Source organism: Gossypium arboreum, chromosome 5 (genome assembly GCF_025698485.1).
Source record: "Gossypium arboreum isolate Shixiya-1 chromosome 5, ASM2569848v2, whole genome shotgun sequence".
Lineage (NCBI taxonomy): Eukaryota > Viridiplantae > Streptophyta > Magnoliopsida > Malvales > Malvaceae > Gossypium > Gossypium arboreum.
This window is the reverse complement of record NC_069074.1, coordinates 6,120,415-6,143,787: the sequence shown is the minus strand read 5'-3', so window position 1 is coordinate 6,143,787 and position 23,373 is coordinate 6,120,415. Positions and strand designations below refer to the sequence as shown.

Genomic DNA, 23,373 nt, shown 5'->3' with positions numbered 1-23,373 from the left:
GGGACCCTGGAAACCCTAATCATTTACTGATGACCAGAACATGATTTGGAAAGAAAAAAAAAAACACAAAATGAATTTACATGGAAACATCAAAATTTTATATAACACATAAAATGTCAAAATTTATATAAAATATATAACATCTTAGACAGGAAAAATAACATCACGAACATGACATAAATTTTGGTCTAAAAGACACAACGGCAGCAGTGATTCTCATGCACGCCGGTACTCATCTCCGCAATCCCCAATCACTCTAAGCAGATCTTTCCCTCTTTGCGTAACTTCTTGTATGCTGTTCACATCCTCCTCATCCAGAACAAGTGAAAATATGGCATTTGTGTCTTGGATATGTTCTGACAAACCAAGTCTAACACCTACCATCGATCCTGCTACTGCTGTCTGTAAGTCAAACAGAAAGTTTCTCATATTTCAATGCATCAAACTAACCCCAACCAAAAATAAACCCTTGCATGTAAATTACCTGATCTAGTATGTATTTTACAGCAACAGTTGGGATTGTGACTCCATGCTTAGATGCTACTGTTTTTAGAGTCTTAAGCAAAGTTTGGAATAAACTCCATCCTCCCCAAGCATCAACCATCTGCCACATCCATATTGACGTTAAAATACCACCAGCAAAAGGTAAAAGGGTATATAATATATTCACTCTAAAAAGACATATTAGTACTAATACATGTTTATCAATGGAGTCGATGTGTTTTTAACAATTGCAAACTGGTTACATAGAAGATGAAATTTTGACGAGAAATGACATGTAGAAGACAAACTTAATCAAATGCTTTCTTAAAAATATGCGAAAAAGGAAAAAGTTAGTACCCTTTTGTACTTCTGCAGAGAGGGAGTATTTAACGGAGGGCCAGCAAAGGGAATGGTCAAGTTTGTGTCAAGGAACTTCTCAGATAATAGACCGCCCATTACCGTTCCATACCTGCATTTGAAATTCCCATCAAACTACTAAGGTAGAGCATTGCCTAGTCATCTAATAGAGATCAATAAACATAAAATCAGTGTAAGCAAGAAATTAGGCCATTATCTAAGAATGCCGTATTGATTGAGTATACACATTTGGCTTCAAATTCACTACTTGTCATTGGAAGATTTATCCTGGTTAGCTGGTTCTATATCTGCAACGCCCAAGTTAAAGGCAGACAAGATGTCTGTGTGGGGTAGGGGATATATATATATAGAGAGAGAGAGAGACAAACGTTATCAGTTTGACTCCTGTAAGCAGACAGAGCTCCGCCATTTTCTGCTGGGGGCGCATGTCAACAATTGAATGTTGCACCTGATGGAACCACCATATATATTATCAGCAATGCCACAGAAAATATAAATTACCAAGGAAAGCAATAAAACAAATACGTAATTACTTGTCGAAAATATATATACCTGATTACTAACAACAGGAATTCCATTCTCTAGTATTATTTGCAGCCTTTCCGTATCAAAATTTGTCAAAGCAACAGTTTTAATTTTACCTGCACATTGATCAGAGTAGTAGTTTGATTAAATCGAGAATTGCAGGCTACTCAAAATTAAAACTAGAATAGCAGAGAATGAATTCTAACCTTCCTCTTTCAGATCAGTAAGGTTTTTTAGAGCATCAAGGTAGCCAGGATTTGAATAATCCCACCTGTTTCAAATAGATACAAAGAAACATTCGGTACTCAGTAGGAAGGAAATTAACAAGTCAAGTTCCCTTATCAAACAAATATGAAAATTCTCCAGAATCAATACAGGATTGCTGATGTTGAAACTTCATTATAATTAAGAATTGAATGATAGATGAAGCAAATATCACTAGAATGCAATACATAGTCTATAAAAAGGTTTATATTTGATACAGTAAGAAAGTAAATTAAGCAAATACTTTCACCCAATTCTGTCTACCTTAATAGACAACAATGCTGAAGTCAATAATATATTCTGTAACAAATAATGCGAGCTTTTACCTAATGCCATTACTAATCAGAACAAACAATATAAAATCAAACAGAGACTTTGAAGCTTCTAACTCCCTATCCCCTTAAGGAAATATGGTTCTCTGTGAAATTAAAAATCAAGCTTGCATCATCCTATCAAGTTTTGAAGGGAGGTTTTAAATTTCCGCAGCAAATTACTCTAAGTGGAAAGAAAGTGTGACAGATACTTAATAGTACCAGTGAAACTGAAGCATATCCAATGAAGGCACATCCATCCTCTTGCGTGAGACATCAATGTTCTCCCTGACATAGCCACTTGTCATCTTTACTGGTGGAGGTACCCATTTAGTGAGACTGCATGAATAATGCAACAGGGTAAGGAAAACCAACAAAATTAATCTTCCCAAACTATTTTGGTCCACAAGCTTTTATTAACCCAACAAAATTAAGTAGCCTACAAAGTAGAATAGCACAGAGTAAACTAGTTTAGTGCCCAAGAAAGCTTTTATTAACCCAAATCTAGCAGAACATAAACATTGTGCTGCTTATGGATATGGCTACGACTCACCCTCTGACTTTTTCCAAGTACTCTGGTGGACGCTCCCGACGAACTCTATTGATAAAGATGCCATAAAGATCTTCTGCAGGCCCGTCTGCGAAACCATAGAAGCTTAACAACAAAAGAAATCGTAACACTGTAAGAAATTCAACTTACTGAAAATTCACATATAGACCTTTTATATGCTTCAAATACTTAAAAGAAGAAAGTCCACAATCAACTAAACTTGTCTAGACTCATGCAAAGATCTTTACCATTAAAAACTTGGGTATCCTAATTTCTCAAACAATCATTTCCACTTTATAAACTTTCTACTTAACCAAAACAGATGCAACAAATGCGCCCAACAAACATATGCAAACACTGGCGCACATACTACATATTTCAAAGTAGGACATTCATTTACAAAAAAGTAAAAAAGCAATAAGGGGATCACATATATCGGCCATATCAAAAGTGGTAAGTCCAGCATCAGCATATCGAAGCATAGCATCAACAGCATTGTCTCGATCAATTCTACCCCATCCCCCACTTGTTTGCCACATACCATTTACAACTCTACATATTTCCAATGAGTCAGTTCCATTCTTAACTATGCTTCTTCTTTTATCTTCAGTAATGACACATTGAATTTGGTTTGGGGTCAACTTTCTTATTGGACTACACCCAGTTTTTGCTTCCCATTTAACCGAATTCAATGTAAAGTTGCTTAAAGAACTCTGTAAGAATTCTGCCATTCAAATTGTTTTTCACCTAAAAAAGCATCCAATAGTGCCATATTAGTATGCCAAAAATATAAAACATGAGGCATAGGAACGTGGCAAATGAAAGAACGTGACACGTGGATTTAAGGAAGCTATCTTGGTTGTGTGGTCAGGAAAATTAATAAAACAAACCGATTAAATAATGCCACGTCTACGGAAAAAATTGAACGTACAGTGGTCGGCCATGTCGAAGGTGGAGAGACCGGCGTCAGCGTAGCGAAGCATGGCTTCAACGGCGGCGTCTCGGTCGATTCTGCCCCAACCTCCACTGGTCTGCCACATGCCGTTAAGGACTCGACATATTTCGAGCGAATCGTTCCCGTTCTTCACCGTGACTAGACGACCAGTCGCCTCCTCCGTTGTTGCGGTGGTTGTTTTTGAGCAACATTTCACTGAGTTGAGGCTGAGTTGTTGCTTGGAGTCGGAGAACCGAGTTGAAGTGATGAGTTTAGTGGAGTTTTTGGACTTGAAGAGGCTGACACCGGTGAAGACAGTGGATGAGGCCATTTCCCGTAAAACCAAAAATAATGCGTGTCCAAACTCAAAACTCCAACATACCTTAAAAATGAATTTACGAATACAATTTTATATTATTTTAATATTAATTAGAATTCTAGAAATATGCACACTGAAAAGAAAAGCAAATTATGACCTTTATAAAACATTTTGTTAACATTTTGATTTAACTTAATAACATCAACTCAAAAAAATTATGAAATTACTTTTCATAATTAAAATAATTTATATTTTTAGTTTTTAAATATTCATATAACCTAAATCGACTAAATTAATAAAATTTGTAATTCACCATTCAGCTGACTTTATTTTAATATTTTTACACATTTTAATTTTATTATACATATTCTATTACTTTCATTATTTTAATATTTTTACACATTTTAATTTTATTATATATATTTTATTACTTCCATCAATTTTATTATATTTAATTTTATTATATATATTTTATTACTTCCATCAATTTTATTATATATATTTTATTACTTCCATCGATTATATATATTAAAAATAAATTTGTGATTTCTACGCTTATACATGTTTGTGATAAAATTTTTAGTTAATGTTAAAACTTTTATTATCTCAAACATAATAATGATATATAATTTGAAGTACTATTCATAAAAATTAAAAAAAAGTAAACATTATTTTTTATTAATTTTTATTTATAATTAAATAAAAATATTGTTAATTATTTAAAAATTATCCATCCAGCTCGAATTAGAAAACACTTAATTTGATCGAGGGGAAAGCCGGAGTCTTGATGGAATGGAATTAAGGGACAATCCATTTATAAGGGCAGTGAGTGGCAGTGGAAGAGAAACATAAGTAATAGCATGAGTTGTTGGTAGGTTCTGTTTCTCATCCGTGTTGTGGATGGAACCATCACAAGATGAGCAGAGCAATATGAGACTAACTACTCTGTGAAAAATGTTCTCTTTCCAAACTACTGCCTCAAGTTTCCTGCTAACATTTATATTACGATTGCTATTACATTGTCTTTCCCAAACTTTCCCAACGAAACCACCAAGGTCAGTTCGAAATTTCTATAGGCTGGCTCATTACAAGTATACTACTCCATATGCAGCAAGCACCATCCACTAATTTTTTTGTTTTGCTTCCAGTCTCATGATCCTCCGCTCCATCTGCATTCAATGCAGCCGAGGCAATAATAATTAACAACCTCAAACCACCACTACACAATTATTATTACTGTTATCGATCTCATATGCAAAGTGTATCATCTAATAACCTCATAATTTATGCTCAATGAAGTTCAAATTCAAGACAATAAGATATCAATGCGCTAAGTAATAAATTTCCATAAATGCAAACTCTTCATACTAATTAAGGTTAGCTTCTAATGATCGATACGCTCAACATTACTCATTGTGGATAACTACGTCTAAACACTTAACCTGATTTATGACGTATGGTCTGTCATAAAGAGATTAAACTCTTCTCGCCTGGGACCTCAGGACATGACGGTTCAGAAAACAAAACCAGAAAGGCATTACCAAAAATGACCGAAGTGATCACAAACTAATGCAAGGCCTAAAATGGTAACCAGCTTGATTGGATCTGAACTTACTCTCTCTGTGTGGTTTATTTTCATTATAAAAATTTCATATAATGCAATTGTCATATGAATTGAAGTTGAGTTTATACCTGGACAAGGACCTGCAACTTGTTCTGGGTTTGAGTGAACTCAGTCTTTGTCCAGTCCAAGGCCAGGAGGAATCTGTAATACGGATATTTATAGAAACACATGGCACATGCTTAAATAGAAAATTCCTTAAAACATAAGCAGATTATACAGCATAAGGACTGAATGACCTCGACCAGATAAATGCATGTGGGATAAATAAAATCAAACACCACAAACACCTATTTCAATGAAAAGATTAGCTATGCCATAAAAGTAAAAGCATGATAATAGTGCAGCGTTGATGAATACACATGTCAACATTTTCTCACGTGGCAGCACATGTAGATAAAAAGATCAGTGAAAAAAGTGCATTCAAGAAAGTTTCATACTTCTGTTTCTGCATCTGCTCACAGGCCCGCATTAGATCCACACATGCGAGTCTCACGTGCTCAGCACCAATACTGTTTAAATGCATTTGGTGGGGGCAAGGGATATTATCCACTCAGTAATCCGTAAATATGATTGCATAAATTAAAACTAAACTACATAAAAATATTATACCTTAACTTTCAATTTAAACAAGACAAAGTAAATATTACTTTGGACATAAATGTTTTTCTTAAAAAATGCTAAAGCTGCATAAAATGAAGCATCACAAATCCTTACAAGATCAAACGTTCAATCTTTTAATTATTTTCCTGTTTCTTTCTCTGCCAACAGGTCTTCCAACTGCAAAATCTAATGATGTATACTGATACGTAAGAAAACGCATTCTAGCTATACATACTTGTTTGTCGCCTTTTGAATTTTATTTTTGGCATATATGGATGCTTCTATTTAATCAGCATCCTATTTCAGCGGAGATGCTCCACATCTTTTGTTCATTTTACACTGCATCTGCAATGATTTTAGATCAAAAGGGACAGATAGGCAGTGATTCTACTAATGTGTTAGTTGTGCATTTTGCAATACCTCCCATCTTCGCTGCAGACCTAAAACACATGCCTCACCTATAAATACATGCACTCTTTTCTTAATCAAGGAACACATTATTCCACGTTCAACATTAGTTTTAATACTTTAAGCATACAATGAAGAAATCATTTACTACTACAATTTTCTCTTAAAAGAAAAACACCATCAGACAAAAATTTCAATCAATATTCTTCATCTGGCAAACATCCTATAAGATGAGCTAAACCAGGATTCAAATTAAGGTCAACATTACCGGGAGCTTCTCTCTGTTACTTCTGCAGCAAGAGCAGCCAACTTAGAAAAATCCACTTCAGGGAGATCACTGCAAATATGTAGCCCCATTAAGATAATCCAAATAAAAGAAAATTAATTTCTTGAGTTCAAACAATTTAGAAACAAAAATACAAGGAGCTTGCAAGTTGTGCTAAGATGCTTTCCACATCGAGGCAGTACGAATTGATCAACTGGACAAAATGTTCAGTTCTTCCAACCATTTTCAAATGTTGAATACGAGAAAACTGTTCATTTATAATTCCCTGTGAAGAAAAACCATAAAACCACACAGATTCAATAGTAAGTTAATGCAAAAATGCCATAAATACTTGAGCAATTGCATGTCTACAATAGAAGCTATAATCCAAACAGGATAAAAATATATAAAAGAATTCAAATTTTTTTAATATAATCCCCAAAATTTTACCTACAATGCTTAGACATCTGATTCAAGGTCAAATGGAGAATTAACCAAAAGCCCCATGCATAGATAGCAAATTAAATCCAAAGGACACTCATGGCACCAAAGATACTAAAAAAAATTTAAAAAGGGAAGAGAAACCAAGAACCTCATTGAACAGTGATTGCACGTATTGTTCAAGCAGTCCTTTGACAATAGACAAAGCCATTTCTGATGCTATTTAAATGAACACAACTGAAAATGGAGGAAATATTCTATCCAAGGTGAGAAGAAAAGGTCTTTGCATGAGATGCACCCCCTTTAAGTGACAATTTAACAGGCAAAATGTGTTGCAAACAAAATGTGTTGTCAGAAAACACGAGTTTAGCACAGCGTTTCATTGATAACACCTACAACACCTAATGACAAATGTCAAGAAATTCTCTTTGTCCTCTTGCATTGAGAGTTTCTGGCACTTATTACATCTTGTCTGGTTTAGTGAGAAAACACCTGAACTGTTGTCAATCAAAAGGTCTTTGGATAACTTTGAAATGTGGGGTTAGCTTGTGATCGTTTGTAACTGATAAATCAAGAGCAAAGCCTTTTCCTGGAGATCACACAACACATTAAGAAAAACAAACCAAGGACTCCAAACACATCCTGAAAACGATGAAGGATCTAAATTCCAACTCATAACTGATTATATGCAACTCAATATATGATATTTAACCAAAAGATAATGGTTCTAACCATGACGCAATTAAACACAGTAAATTTTTTTGCCATTGAACTTCCAAAATTTATCAACTTAAAAAGCACTCCCAATCTAATCCTGCTTGGCAAGTTGACAGGCATTGGGGGTCCACTTTACACCTTATTGACACATAAGGTGATACAGCATGTCCATGCCACATGTTCAAATTGAAGAAATATTTAAACTGTCAACTGGGCCCCATTATTCTAATCATAATGTAACAGTCCATATACAGTTGTCTTATTTATTGTAGCTGCAATAGACAAAATAGTATTACTCAGATTCTTCGTTAAACATCTCATTGATCAAAAGCAGTTCAAGTTCACCCAGGAGCCTATCCCACAACTCTCAATGAACTAACGGAAGCTAAATTTGGTTCAAAGCCAACTTACGCTAGTATATGATCAGCTAGTTCCTTGGAATGGGTTGAAGAATTAATCTCAGCGCAGCTAGAGTTTCAACAAGATTGATGAAGGGGCTAGCAAAATACTCTGCTTAACCTAGATAACATCGAATTCAGTCCTAAGACCTTCCCTAGGAGATCAAATACACCAGGCTGATATATATCATGCAGTCCTACATCATGAGCAGAAAAACACGAAGAAATATTATCATTAGTTGGTATAACATGCTGAAAACTAGTAACTTGAAAACACTTAAATGGAAATACAAATTATTAACATTCATGTTTTTCTATTTAAGATGTAGGCATGCATCTCGTATATTTTAACTTTTATTACACAGAAGTAGATGGAGGTGACATCAGTTTCTATAAAGATGTTAATATCCACTTTTCTTTGTTTATTTGAATTTCTATATGGAGATGGGCTTTTTTTTTTTGTCCCTGAGACACCATTTTTGAAATTTAAGGGTTTTTGGGAAGAGAAACTTAAGAATTTAAGTTATTGAATTCCATATTACTTTTCAAACTTAATACTCTTTGAACTTTAGTATTAAAGGTCTTTCAGTTTTGCATGTAAAAACAAATCCAATTTCCTAATGTTTATGGTTTACTACAGAAATCCACAGCGGATTTTTTTTTTTTTGTAAATGAAGCTAGAAAGCTAAAAGCTTTTGAAATACTTCAGCCTCTTTAACAAAACACCTGGACAAGAGTGCTCAAAAGAAACGATTCAATAGTGAAAGATCAGAATGTTAATGAGCAGAAAGACAGCTACTCCGCATGAAAAGTAGCTTTGAGATCATAACCCCTTTCAAATATATTGCATAACTTCAAAAGCACTCAACAAGCTTGACCACTAGTATCAATATGGAATTAACAACGGTTAATGGTAAGCAGAAAACTAGGTGGTTATGGCAAATTGTTACATTTTCCTTCCTTCCTGATGACAAAGAAACAAAGCTCCCCTAAACGAGAGATAGCTCTACCCTACTAAAATGTTCCTCCTTCATGTTTAGTATGAACCTTCAAAAGTTTTGTTGAAATAAACCCCGGAATTTAGGATTTCAAGCAGTGATTTTTTGAAACAGCTCACAATGCCAACTCAAAGGATCTATAATTGACATATTCATATTGATAAAATTTAGAAACGATATACTCCTTACTTTTTAGTTGCAACAAATAGCTCTTACAACTTAGAAACATTGCTAGTGATCATAAAACATAGAATTCATTGCCCACTTCATTGTCCAAAGCTTAAAATTCTAGATAAATGAGTGTAAACTTTATGGGGCTTAGTATGATTTGCTACTTTAAGGAACAAGATTCATCATATACCATATGCATACTCGTATTTGGCATTCACCTATGTTAGGGTAAACATAGATCTAGAGAAGTCATCAGGGTGACCACTCACAAGATAAAAAGAAACATTCCCATCAAGAAACCTGGCATGCATTAACATATCATATATTACAAACCCTATTTCCAAACCTGAGATTAATGCCGATGCTCCAACAATATAAATAGGCCTAACTGGGCCCTTCATGGTTTCCAGCTGACAGAATTGGTGATAAAAATTTTCCCTGAAATATCAAGAGACGAAATTGTATCACTAAACTGTTAGCATTTTGTTTGAAAGAAGAGTAATTTAACACGTCAACAACTATGAGCAATTTCACATTCATATAGCTATCACATCCGGGAAAAGATTTAAAAAAAAGCAAGCAGTTCATCAATTCGTTCAAAACTTTATGATGATTTTCACAATCCATAAAGTATTAGCAATTAAGTTGCAATCAAACAACAGAGATAAACAATGAAAAATACAAAACCCAAATTGCATTAAAACAGCTAAAAAGTATATTAGAAAAGGAAAATGGGTTACCTCGTCATGCATGAACTGAATCAACACCCAGAAAGCAGGACTTTCAGGATACTCAATGCCATTGTCAATAATTGTTTCTTGCATGGAAGGGTTTATAAATTTTAACTGTTTTTTCTTAGCTTTGGAAAGGTTTTTGTTTAACAGAAAAACACGAAGAAATATTATCATTAGTTGGTATAACATGCTGAAAACTAGTAACTTGAAAACACTTAAATGGAAATACAAATTATTAACATTCATGTTTTCTATTTAAGATGTAGGCATGCATCTCGTATATTTTAACTTTTATTACACAGAAGTAGATGGAGGTGACATCAGTTTCTATAAAGATGTTAATATCCACTTTTCTTTGTTTATTTGAATTTCTATATGGAGATGGGCTTTTTTTTTTTGTCCCTGAGACACCATTTTTTGAAATTTAAGGGGTTTTTTTGGGAAGAGAAACTTAAGAATTTAAGTTATTGAATTCCATATTACTTTTTCAAACTTAATACTCTTTGAACTTTAGTATTAAAGGTCTTTCAGTTTTGCATGTAAAAACAAATCCAATTTCCTAATGTTTATGGTTTACTACAGAAATCCACAGCGGATTTTTTTTTTTTTTTTTGTAAATGAAGCTAGAAAGCTAAAAGCTTTTGAAATACTTCAGCCTCTTTAACAAAACACCTGGACAAGAGTGCTCAAAAGAAACGATTCAATAGTGAAAGATCAGAATGTTAATGAGCAGAAAGACAGCTACTCCGCATGAAAAGTAGCTTTGAGATCATAACCCCTTTCAAATATATTGCATAACTTCAAAAGCACTCAACAAGCTTGACCACTAGTATCAATATGGAATTAACAACGGTTAATGGTAAGCAGAAAACTAGGTGGTTATGGCAAATTGTTACATTTTCCTTCCTTCCTGATGACAAAGAAACAAAGCTCCCCTAAACGAGAGATAGCTCTACCCTACTAAAATGTTCCTCCTTCATGTTTAGTATGAACCTTCAAAAGTTTTGTTGAAATAAACCCCGGAATTTAGGATTTCAAGCAGTGATTTTTTGAAACAGCTCACAATGCCAACTCAAAGGATCTATAATTGACATATTCATATTGATAAAATTTAGAAACGATATACTCCTTACTTTTTAGTTGCAACAAATAGCTCTTACAACTTAGAAACATTGCTAGTGATCATAAAACATAGAATTCATTGCCCACTTCATTGTCCAAAGCTTAAAATTCTAGATAAATGAGTGTAAACTTTATGGGGCTTAGTATGATTTGCTACTTTAAGGAACAAGATTCATCATATACCATATGCATACTCGTATTTGGCATTCACCTATGTTAGGGTAAACATAGATCTAGAGAAGTCATCAGGGTGACCACTCACAAGATAAAAAGAAACATTCCCATCAAGAAACCTGGCATGCATTAACATATCATATATTACAAACCCTATTTCCAAACCTGAGATTAATGCCGATGCTCCAACAATATAAATAGGCCTAACTGGGCCCTTCATGGTTTCAGCTGACAGAATTGGTGATAAAATTTTCCTGAAATATCAAGAGACGAAATTGTATCACTAAACTGTTAGCATTTTGTTTGAAAGAAGAGTAATTTAACACGTCAACAACTATGAGCAATTTCACATTCATATAGCTATCACATCCGGGAAAAGATTTAAAAAAAAGCAAGCAGTTCATCAATTCGTTCAAAACTTTATGATGATTTTCACAATCCATAAAGTATTAGCAATTAAGTTGCAATCAAACAACAGAGATAAACAATGAAAAATACAAAACCCAAATTGCATTAAAACAGCTAAAAAGTATATTAGAAAAGGAAAATGGGTTACCTCGTCATGCATGAACTGAATCAACACCCAGAAAGCAGGACTTTCAGGATACTCAATGCCATTGTCAATAATTGTTTCTTGCATGGAAGGGTTTATAAATTTTAACTGTTTTTTTCTTAGCTTTGGAAAGGTTTTTGTTTAAAGAGCAAAGAAAATTTTTGGTGAAAACTACATTAGTTATTGCAGCCAAAACTGGCTAAAGGACAAAAGGGGCTTTCATAATCTTGGTCAATCTTGGTGGGTTTTAACATGAAAGAATGAGAAGGCTTAATGTTAAAAAGATAACGAAAAAAATGCTAACTGGAATGTAAAGAAAGGCCCAATTTCCTTGAAGCCCGATTAAGATGAGCCGGGCTCCATAAAGTTTGATCAAGTTCTGGTTTCTCAAAAATGGGAAAGCAGGATTCAGTAATTCACTACCTATTTATTCCATAGGATTTATAGTAAATTTAAAGCTGACATAAAACTGTTGTGAAATGTTTGTTTAATTTAAGAGTAAGTTTAAATTTCAAAATTTTCAAACACGGAAAATTAGAAAATAAACTATAATGATATTGCCTTGTGTTTTTAATACAAATAAAAAGATAAAAATAAAATTGTTTCTACAACCAAACACGCCCTTAACTTTGCATAAATAATATTCTCTATTCTACTATCATTTCCTAGGTTTATTCCATTGCATAAGCATCTTAGGTGGTCGACTTTAAAGCTCTCATTGACTAAAACAGGGAAGCTTGTTTTTTTTTTTTGACAACTTCTTTCAAGCGAATCAATCAAAATTAATTTAAATATGTGCAGTATATAGTAGAGATCGTGTTTTCATTCTTTTAAAATAAAAATTTTTCATTTAAGTTCTTTAAAATTTTAAAAATTTTATATTAATAAAAGTAAAATTATATTTAAGTTCCTTTAAAAATAATAAAATTTTAATTTAATCTTTTAAAATTTATAAAGATATAAAATATTAAAATAATCAAATTATATTTTTACTATCATAAAATTATAATAAAAATTATAATTTAATCTGATTCTATAAAAAAATTCTAACTTTTATCTCTAAAATTCAAAAGTTATGCACACATACATAATACATATTTAAATCAGAATTTAGATTCCCATTAATTATCATGTGATAAAGAAGACCAATAAAATAAAATAATGATCCTTCTGATTCAATTCAATTTCTTGATTAAAACCTACACAATATGCATCAACTGTTTAAATTGACTGAATTTTCTTGAAGAAATAAAATAATTCAATAATTAAAATTACGAATAAATTATACTAGTAATTACTTAATTATTAGTAATTCTTTTGGTCACTCAATTATTTAATATTATCTTTTGGTCACTAATTTGTTAACGGTGGCAGTTTTTAAAATTTACATAATAGCAACTTTAACTATCAATATTTATAAATCATGTCAATTTAGTCTTGATTCTAAATAAATTTAACCCTCAACATTTACACATTGTGGAATTTGGTCTTTTTTGTAGTTTTGTTTTTCTTTATGACATTGGGGTTAATTTTAAAAGAAGGAGAAAAGATGAAATTTATTATCAGTGTTTTCATTTTTTGCATATTTTGAATAAAATTTTGTTGATAAATTTATTTTTTAGCTTTTTAGGTGAAATGGTTATAAAAAAATCAAATTTGCAAAAAAAATCAAATTACACAATATATAAATGTTGAGGATTAACTTTTTAGAATTAATGTATAAATGTTGAGAGTTAAAGTTACTATTATGCAAAATTTAAAAGTTACCACCAGTAGTCAACTGATGACAGAAAAGATAAAATTAAATAATTGAATGACTATTTTGTAACTTTTTATAATTAGATAATTATTATTGTAATTTACCCTAAAATTATTTAGCAAAGAAGTTGTAAAGCAAAGACTGCCACCTCTTTGACATTTGTATGGAGTATTTCGAAACTGTTAAATACATTTTTCCATTAAAAACCGGCGAAAATCTATCTACTTAACTTTCTGTTCTCTAAAAATGAAAAACATGTGAAAATCGAAAGTTTATGCAAATTTCAAAGTGGGGTGGCAACATTATCTTCATGACTCAGTTCAAAAGGCGAAAACAAAATCACTTTTTATTTTATTTTATTGGATTTGATGATTTTCTCATTCAAACTCCAAAATTAGTATTGGATTAATTCTACTTCACTTCCCCATCATTCACCTATGTTGAATAACGATTGTAAACGGTAATCAAATTGTATTCCTCGTTGAAGTTAAAACATTTATTTCGTGCTCCCTTTTGTTTTATAAAGAATTTGGTGTGAAAATAAAATAAAAATATTTTACGAAATGATTGCATAAGAGCTTGTTCATATTTATTTATAAAGAGAAGCATCCTAATCCTGTTATAAAGTTAACTTTCTCAACAAGAAATAGATTTCAAAGTGGACCTTAATGGATTTCGTGGATAAATTTGAAACATTAACGTCAAATTTTAAGTGTTGTAACGTAGGTTTGAATAAATGACAAATCATTCTTCAAACAAAATTGATCAAAAGAAAAAATAAAAACTGAAATTGGAAAGGCAGAAAAGACAGGTAAAGGACTTTGTGCATTGTAATACGTTTCGAGGGAAGGCTTGGTTTAAATTAAAGGGTTAAATCTTTGGAATTCAACTTGATAATTATCTCTATTGAGGTTTATATTTTTATTTAACTTAGATCTTAGTAATTATGTTTTATTGATATTTAAATTAGGTAATTGTTTCTATGTTAACGTTGAATATTTTTGTTATTCACACTAGTTCTTAAATCGGGTAATTATTTCCATTTTGGAGCATAAATTTAATAATTATTCTCACATTAGATCTGAATTTAAATATTTTTAAGGAAATATCACAAACATTGAAAAAAAATTCAAGCCCTAAAGTGGAGACAATTACCAAGTTCAAGGTCTAACTCAAATAAAAAAAATTTAAGTAGTAATGTGGGAATAGTTACCAAGTTTAAGCCCCATATAATGATTTAACATTAAATTAAATTCCCTTTGTCTAAAACATTTTAGAGTAAACTATGCCATTAGTCACTAAATTATGGGTAAGTTTTTATTTCGGTCACAACTAAAAAAGTTACAATTTGGTCATTGAACTATTAAGAAGTTTTCATTTAAGTCTTTGGGTTGTTAAAATTGATGCTATATAGCTTTCTCTATTCGCACTACTTATTTCCCCTTCTTTTTTTATAGTTTAGCTTCTTTTTTTTATGAAACAACATTGAAATCACGAATCTGCAAATAAATTTTTAAACAACTTTTTTCTCTGATCTCCAACACTGAACACCAGAATCGATTTGGATCTAATATATATTCTTCTATCCATCGATGGGTACTGATCTATTATACTAATCATCGAATTGTCACTTGAAGCTCGTTGGTACAAATTTTTTTAAAAAATACTTAACAACCTAATGACTTAAATAAGAACTTTTAAATAGTTCAATGACTTAAATGAAAATTTTAAATAGTTTAGTAACCAAATTATAACATTTTTAATTAAGTAACCAAAATAAAACTTACTTATAATTTAGTAACTAATGGTGTAATTTGCTCAAAAATTCTCACCCTATTCCTATTTATTAAAACTATAAAAGATACTTGTAAAAAAATATTATTAAAAATACAATAAATTAAAATATATAAAGTTTTAATTTTTATTTAAAAAGTAATTTCCTAAAAATCGTAATTAATTTATTCTATTTGGATTAGAATTAAATTTGAATTGTTTTATATCAAAATATAAGTTTCTGACACCCACACGATGTGAACTACCTATCAAATTTTATATCAACAAAGTTAAAAGAATATTTTATTTAAGAAAATCATATTACTACACATATTTCGCTAAAACATGTTGTCTAAGTAATTAAATTAGATAATAGAATAATTTATCGTCTCGATAAAGTTGTTTTTAATTGAATACTTAAGAAAAAAGATAGGGTGGCTATAGCCGCCATTTATTTTAAGAAAAAAAGTATACATTAAGCACTATTTTTATCAAAATATAAAAATTAGAGCAGTAGTTTGCATTTTTTCTTTCTATTGACGCCATTTTAACCGATAACACTTTAATTATTTGAAAAGTCAAAAAAAAAAAATTTTAATTCTATCCTGGCTATACTTTGACTCAATGAGCTTAACTTGTATGAGTCGAACGAATAAGATTTAAAAGTCTCACAAGTCACACTTACTCAAACGACTACTTTTTTTCTTAAAAAGAACAGCAAATTATTATTTAATATTAAGAATACATTACTTATTTAAATTTAATTATAAAATGTATAAAATTATTAATGTAAAAAATAAATGTACCCGAAAAGGTTTAGAAAACAAAATTGAAGGTGGGATCCAAGTCGAACATAAACAACTCATAACAAGGAAAATGTGTGATGGGACAAGTTATGTACAGGTCTCATGGAGACATAGGAAAAACAAAACAGATTGTGGGGCAGCTTTTTCTTATTGAGGAAGCAGATGCATATGTGATGTACCCAGGTTTGGTATTAGAAAACGTGGATGAACATGTTCGAAAATGACACTAGCTTTGCTGGAGACAAGCCTCAAAGGCTAGTCGGTCGCAAAGGGACAACAAATCTCAAAGGAGGGGAACTCGGATATTTATACCATATGATCATAATTGAATAATTGTTTAATCCAAAATTAGAAAATATTAAATAATGATCTAATTGAACTTTCATTTTGTCGCGGTGCGGTTCTAAAAGTAAAATAGAAAACAACTTCTGAAATTTGAATGTAGAATTTATAGGTAAATTGGTGGGCAGCTAAAGGCTAATTCCACATTGGCTTTGCATATGGCAAACCAAGTGCCATGCACGCCCATCCCTGGTCGACACAACCTCCATCTTCATGCATATTATTATTATTTGTTTGTAATACAAAAATTGAGTGATTTGTTATGAATTTTCAAATAGGTGCTTAGAGTTATTGGCTTATTCTGCAAAAAAAACGTCAAGATTTATTAAAATTTAGAAAATTGATGGAATGTGGTAGAGTTTTGACAAAGTGAGATTTAAGTGCGTTATTTTTTGTTTCCTTTACCTCAATGATTACAACTGTTTGAGTTAAGATGGTATCATACGTATGACAATTTAGGACATTGTAGAAGTTAATCGAAAAAGATGAGACTAGAGTTTTTGCTTAAGATTGATGGATGCCATTAAAGGCTTTTTCAAAATATTTTGTGCAAATTACATGAACCCATTAAATGTAGTGTTTAAATGAGGGTATAAGGTCAATTTCCTCTATTGAAGTTGAGTCGTTAAGTTGATCAAATTTTCTATTTATTCTAGCAAATGGATCTAAGATAGAGGTATAATATTATTAATAATTCTAACCAATTTACATTCGTTGCTTTTATATGTTAAAATAAAATGAAGTTGAATCTATATGATACATATAAGTTGTATGTTTTAATTAATTTATTTTTAAAATTTATACATGTATATTTATTTTATACAATACAAACTTTTATTAATCAAATAGAATCAACATTTTATTAATCAAATAGAATCAACAAATAAAAATACCAAGTAAAAACCACCTAACCCCAAACCATCAAGCTTATAACCTTTTATACCCGACCGTAAAGCTGCCTGCACTCATTAGATTCATAATCAAATCAGCATGTAAAGCATTGATAATACATCATAGGAAACACCCAAATTAAGTAGTTGGCATATAATAAGGCACCCTATGGAAAGATAAAAGAACTAAAATGAGATTTCCTGCAATGCAATATTCACTATTTATAGTTGATGTTAGAATTAGGGTGATCAAATTTCGGTTAAGATCGAATTAATTTAATTCGGTTAATCGATCAGTTAACTGATTTAATTTGGTTAAAGTTCGGTTAATAATTTTTTAGAAGTTTGGTTATTGGTTAATTCAATTTGAAATCAGGTAATTAACCAAATTAATCGAATTAATTAAACTTAATAATTAATAATATAAATTATATATAGTTTTAATTCGGTTAATTCGATGAACATTATCAATTTATTTATTTGATTTTTTTATACTTGTTTTAACGAAAAAACAAAATATATAAATTTTGGTTAGTTTAGTTAATCAACCGAATTAACGAAATATTTCAATTCAGTTAATGGTTAAATGATTAAAAATTTTAATTAATTCAATTAATACTAATTCAGTTCAGTTAATTAATTAACTGTTTGAACACTTTTAAATAGAACGATTTTCATTATATGAGAATTTAAATTTTAAAAAAAAAGAAGAAAGATAAAATCCTATTCTAAATATTCAAAACCTACAAACTAGAAAATTTGTCATTAAAACGAGACATTCATTTATAATAATAATGTTAAAATATGTCTAATAGAATTTATTCTATTATTAAATAGAAGTAAAATTAAATTAATTTTAAAATAAATGAAAAATAAAATTATCGTGATTAATAGCGTATTCTAATTTTAATTTTGATATATAAAATGTTGATGTGTCAATTAATGAGGCCCGACACTTATTGCACTACCAATTTTTCCATTTAAGATTATTTTATATTTTACATGAAAAACTTATTTTAAATAACATATACACGATGTCTTGATTTATATAAATCAATATTAAAACTCTTACCAAATGTTGATTAAACATAAGCTCAATTCGTAATATCACATTCCCACCTTATATTGTATTAAAATTACTATCTTTTAAGATACATTTTGTTATTTGCTAATCTAAAGCATCATGCATGCACTAGTTAATTGAGTCAAATATTTGATTTTTTATCATAAATATTTTGATGTATAACAGTAAAGACATGTAAAAAAAAAATTCAGTTTTTATCTTTCAAAAGTGTAATTTAAAAGGAAAAAGTAAATCTTAAATTTATAAATAAATTTTGATTTAATATGTAATGCTATGTATTGATTTTGATTTGGTATAATTATATACCTAAATCTTTAATTTTAATTTAATTTTCACATTTAACTAACATCATTATTTATGTGATACTATTGTTTTAAGTTATGTGAAAATTATTAACGATATTTTATTAAGTATAATGATTTTATTATTATATCAATAAAAATATTTTAAACTTATGTAAAATGATTTAATTATTTAAAAATATTTAATGTTACGTAGAAATTAATATTATTTTGTGAATATTAAAATTTGCTCATTCATTATTTTAGTTTAGTAAAATGCCACTTAATAATTTCCACATAATTTCAAATGAAATAGTGTCATATAAATAATGTTAAAAGTGTTATGTAAAAATTATTTTATATATAAATTCACATTAAATTAATAGTTATATATAATATTACATATTAAATTAAAATTCTTATAGTAAAAAACTCATCTACCTTATTTAAAATCTACTTTTCCACTGAGTAAACTTTTTTTTCTTTTTGGTGAATTAAATATATATTATGATTTTTCATGTTGGTGACATTCAAAGCATGTGCTTTGTTGATTCTCCGTTCTATCAAAATATTCTTAAGCACCGTCAAGGAAAAAAAAGGTTAACTTACATGAAAAATTCTAGTGTTTCAAAACAGATTTCTAAAATTATTATATTAAATAATGTTTTAACAACACAATGTTTACTGTTTATGATCGAATTTGACAAAAATATTAAAAATTATTAAAATATATTCAAAATCATTTCACAATTTTAAAAATAATAAAATATTAAAAACTATAGATAAGATATATTTAAAATTATTTAATTTAAAATGAAAAAATAAATTAATCCAAATTTAAATTATACCTATTCAATCAAACAACCAGTCGAACAGTTCACTCCAAATAAATATTAATTTTGAAAACAACATTATAAAACTGCAGGTTAGAAAGAAAAAAAAAAGCACATTGATGTAGTCAATACTGCATCGTTGTGTCCAAATTCCAAGCGTCAAAAGCGTCATTCTAGTCTCGTCGGCATGATGCAATTCATCAAAAATAATTTAATTTAAAAATTATAAATAGAAATATAAAGATGCATATATAAAATTTGTATAAATATATAATATATTAAAAAAAGGAAATGAAAGCTTAAAGTGAGATTCGAATGAATGGTTGAATGTGATACGTAAGTTTAATTTATTTTTATCTTACATCATAATATCATTATAATATTTAATTTTATCATTACTATTATTTTTACATTAATTATAAATAAATTCATCACCATCGAAACTAAGCTAGCAACACTTGAAATGAGAGGTTAGAATGGTTGAAAAGGGACGTCCAAATTGGCTGTTCTCCTTTTTCTCATAAATGGACCCCAGTGTTTATTTTGCGCACGCGTTATTCATGCAACAATCAGAATATTTTCTCTCGTGTCAAACGGCTACAGACTACAAATTAGTAAAATCTGTGCGAATTTATTGGTCCCACTTTCTTTTCATTTTCCTGATAAACAATTGATAGACCAAATGTTATAAAATGGCATGATTCTCGTCATTCCCTTCATCTTCTCATTGTTAAAGCTTTCTTTACTATTTGATTTTTTTCAATGGTTTCAGGACTTTACTCGTGGTTTTCCTCCATGTTCACTGCTTTCTGCTTCATGTTCTTCTCTTTTATACTCTTGTTGTCTTTGTTTTCGGTGGTGATCTTTGTTTTGAGGTTGAAGCTTGGGTGTAAGTGCGAAATCTGTCACGCTTATCTCACTTCAAGCTGGACCGAAGAATTCGATAATCTTTGTGATTGGTTCACTCACCTTCTTGAAAAATCTGCAACCGGGACCATCCATATCCATGTTCTCGGCAACACCATCACTGCCAACCCTGAAAACGTCGAGCACATCCTCAAAACAAGATTTGAAAACTACCCGAAAGGGAAGCCTTTCGCTGCTATCCTCGGTGATCTTCTGGGTAAAGGTATTTTCAACGTCGATGGTGATTCATGGAAGTTTCAAAGGAAAATGGCCAGCCTTGAGCTTGGCAGCATTTCCGTAAGAAGGCACGGGTTTGATATCGTCAGCTCAGAGATTCAATCCAGGCTTCTCCCTCTTTTATCATCGGTTTCTGGTAAACAACAAGTTTTAGATTTACAAGACGTGTTTCGAAGATTTTCATTCGATAATATCTGCAAATTCTCCTTCGGGTTAGACCCTGGTTGCCTCGAGTTATCATTGCCCGTTTCGGAGTTCGCTGAAGCTTTCGATTTAGCGTCTAGATTATCGGCACAAAGAGGGCTGGCATCGTCGCCTTTGATATGGAAATTCAAAAGGTTACTGAACTTGGGCACGGAAAAACAACTTAAACAAGCCATTAAAATGGTGAATGAGTTGGCTCAAAAGATGATTAACCAAAGACGCGAAAAGGGTTTTTCAGACCGTAATGATCTTTTGTCGAGATTTATGGGAACAATCAATGACGACAAGTATCTAAGGGACATTGTCGTAAGTTTCCTCTTGGCTGGTCGGGACACAGTGGCCTCGGGTTTAACGAGCTTCTTCTGGTTATTATCTCAACATCCAGAAGTGGAGTCAGCCATTCGAGAGGAGCTCGAAAGGGTCGTGAGATCGAGCGATGGTCGACAACAAATTGCAAGTTACGATCAAATGCGAGACATGCACTATTTACATGCAGCATTGTGTGAAAGCTTGAGATTGTTTCCACCAATCCAATTCGACTCAAAGTTTGCTCTTGAAGACGACATTTTGCCTGACTGTACCTTCGTGAGGAAAGGGACAAGGGTGACCTACCATCCATATGCAATGGGTCGGATGGAGCGGGTTTGGGGCCCGGATTGTCTTGAATACAAACCGGGTCGATGGTTGAAAGACGGTAGATATGTTCCTGAAAACCCGTTCAAGTACTCAGTTTTTCAAGCCGGGCAGAGGGTTTGTTTGGGGAAGGAAATGGCTTTGGTGGAGATGAAATGCGTGGTTCTAGCCATTATCAGTCGTTTCAACATTCGGGTTCCCAATCAGAAACAAACACCAAGGTTTGCCCCTGGTCTCACCGCCAACGTCAGAGGTGGCCTGCCAGTTCTAGTCCAAGAAAAGGCCATAGTTTCATAAATGTATTTTTTAGTATATCATCAGTTACAGAAGTAATCTATATTAGAACCATGTAAATATATTTTAAAATATCGAATTTTTATATAATAACCTAACATATTTAGTATAGAAGTACTTCTTTTTTTTTTTTTTTTTTATCATCTAAATCGGCACCAAAAGCTTATTATGGGGTAAGCTTTTCAAGTTTAGACATTAGCATATCAATGTTTGTCAACACTAATTCATGGAATTTAGCGTGGATACACGAGAATAACGAAGTGTAATGAATGCAATATGAAAACGTTATATTTTTATTAAACATAAAATTATATATAATAAATAATATATTTAATATAAATTATATGTTTATTAGAATATGAAAGACTGTAGACGGTGACCATTGAATATTGACAAAAAGGTAGAAATGATTGTATATACTTTATTCAGCCGTTAAAAAACTTATTAATAATGGAGCATACCGTAATATAACCTTGGGAATTTGGAAAGCTAGAGAAAATAGCCTTTGTATAATACACACTATTTCTCACATGATCCAAGAGAGACATATTAGAAAGATTGATTCAACAGTTTTAAATGTGAATTAGGGATAGGGGATCGGGAGCTAGTATATAGCTATTATTAGATAATAGTTATGTTTAAGATAAGGTTATTAGAAAAAAATATAAAAAGAAAGTTGGGGCCTTGGGGGCAGGCGCTTAGCCTGCTGGCCCCTAAAAGGAAAAAAAATATTTATTTCTTTTAAATTTTTTGAAATTTTAAATTACTGAAAATAAAATTATATCATCGTCCACCATGAGAGGTCGGCGACGGAGGAAAAGGTGGTCCGTCGCCCAAGGGCAAAGCCAAAAAATTTTTTTGAGGGGGCTGGTTAAAATTTTAATTTTTATAGTTTATATTTTTATAATTTGTAAAGGATTAAATTAAATTTTTATAATTTTAAAGAGACTCAAAGTGTAATTTTACCTTTATTAATTTAAAATTTTTAAAAAATTTCAAAAGTCTAAAATATAATTTTCCATTTTAAGGGCCGGGCCATGCCAGCCCCCCCCTGCCGCCGCCCCATGATTTCATTTTTGTAATAAATATATAGGTAATATGCTAAGGCATTGATAAGCGATAAGGGTCTATAAATATATATTATAATTTTTAATTAAAGTTCATGTTACTTAGAAATTAGCTCAAGAAAGAACATAAAAATCAAATTATAAAATAAATGCCATATACTTATAAGATTATGTCTGTAATTTAAATTTTAAGAAAATAGTAAAATAAACATAAAATTAAAAGTGTGTCTACAGTTTGGTTTAAAGTAATCATTATTTTTTTTATTTGAAAAACGAGGTATGCATTTCCCCAACC

General features: G+C 30.9%; 3 protein-coding genes across 6 annotated transcripts; 1 reads left to right on the top strand and 2 right to left on the bottom strand.

Moving 5' to 3' along the window:
• Positions 1-75: 75 nt before the first annotated feature.
• Positions 76-3,917, bottom strand: LOC108450401 (flagellar radial spoke protein 5). Of its 3 annotated transcripts, none has more exons than XM_017748006.2 (9): positions 3,443-3,917; positions 2,515-2,599; positions 2,184-2,300; positions 1,593-1,657; positions 1,414-1,502; positions 1,230-1,309; positions 841-952; positions 485-604; positions 76-402 (listed from the first exon to the last, which is right to left on the bottom strand). In XM_017748006.2, the coding sequence occupies exons 1-9, from the start codon at positions 3,774-3,776 to the stop codon at positions 217-219; spliced, it is 1,188 nt and encodes a 395-aa protein (XP_017603495.1). In that variant the 5' UTR covers positions 3,777-3,917; the 3' UTR covers positions 76-216. The 3 variants fall into 3 exon arrangements, with proteins under 3 accessions (XP_017603495.1, XP_017603496.1, XP_017603497.1); XM_017748007.2 differs by lacking the exon at positions 3,443-3,917 and adding an exon at positions 2,942-3,258; XM_017748008.2 differs by lacking the exon at positions 3,443-3,917 and adding an exon at positions 3,053-3,258.
• An 804-nt stretch (positions 3,918-4,721) lies between these two features.
• LOC108450036 (histidine-containing phosphotransfer protein 2-like) lies at positions 4,722-10,270 on the bottom strand. Of its 2 annotated transcripts, XM_017747463.2 has the most exons (8): positions 10,127-10,270; positions 9,733-9,824; positions 7,254-8,414; positions 6,817-6,947; positions 6,665-6,733; positions 5,826-5,897; positions 5,457-5,529; positions 4,722-4,933 (listed from the first exon to the last, which is right to left on the bottom strand). In XM_017747463.2, exons 3-8 carry the CDS (start codon positions 7,311-7,313, stop codon positions 4,889-4,891), a joined length of 450 nt encoding a protein of 149 aa, XP_017602952.1. In that variant the 5' UTR covers positions 7,314-8,414; positions 9,733-9,824; positions 10,127-10,270; the 3' UTR covers positions 4,722-4,888. The 2 variants fall into 2 exon arrangements, with proteins under 2 accessions (XP_017602952.1, XP_052883776.1); XM_053027816.1 differs by lacking the exon at positions 5,826-5,897 and having other exon boundaries at positions 10,127-10,264.
• A 10,109-nt stretch (positions 10,271-20,379) lies between these two features.
• Positions 20,380-22,125, top strand: LOC108452299 (cytochrome P450 94C1-like). Its single transcript, XM_017750076.2, has one exon. The coding sequence runs from the start codon at positions 20,500-20,502 to the stop codon at positions 22,012-22,014; it is 1,515 nt and encodes a 504-aa protein (XP_017605565.1). The 5' UTR covers positions 20,380-20,499; the 3' UTR covers positions 22,015-22,125.
• The last annotated feature ends 1,248 nt before the right edge of the window (positions 22,126-23,373 follow it).

Excerpts from the sequence above, each read along its gene's own strand:
- LOC108450401 (XM_017748006.2), bottom strand. The coding sequence starts at position 3,776 with ATGGCCTCATCCACTGTCTTCACCGGTGTCAGCCTCTTCAAGTCCAAA. Across the intron at positions 1,658-2,183 it reads GATATGCTTCAGTTTCACTG|GTGGGATTATTCAAATCCTG; the intron begins GTACTATTAAGT and ends TATTTGAAACAG. Across the intron at positions 403-484 it reads TAAAATACATACTAGATCAG|ACAGCAGTAGCAGGATCGAT; the intron begins GTAATTTACATG and ends TTTGACTTACAG.
- LOC108450036 (XM_017747463.2), bottom strand. The coding sequence starts at position 7,313 with ATGGCTTTGTCTATTGTCAAAGGACTGCTTGAACAATACGTGCAATCA. Across the intron at positions 5,898-6,664 it reads GTAACAGAGAGAAGCTCCCG|TATTGGTGCTGAGCACGTGA; the intron begins GTAATGTTGACC and ends GCATTTAAACAG. Across the intron at positions 5,530-5,825 it reads GAGCAGATGCAGAAACAGAA|ATTCCTCCTGGCCTTGGACT; the intron begins GTATGAAACTTT and ends TCCGTATTACAG.
- LOC108452299 (XM_017750076.2), top strand. The coding sequence starts at position 20,500 with ATGGTTTCAGGACTTTACTCGTGGTTTTCCTCCATGTTCACTGCTTTC.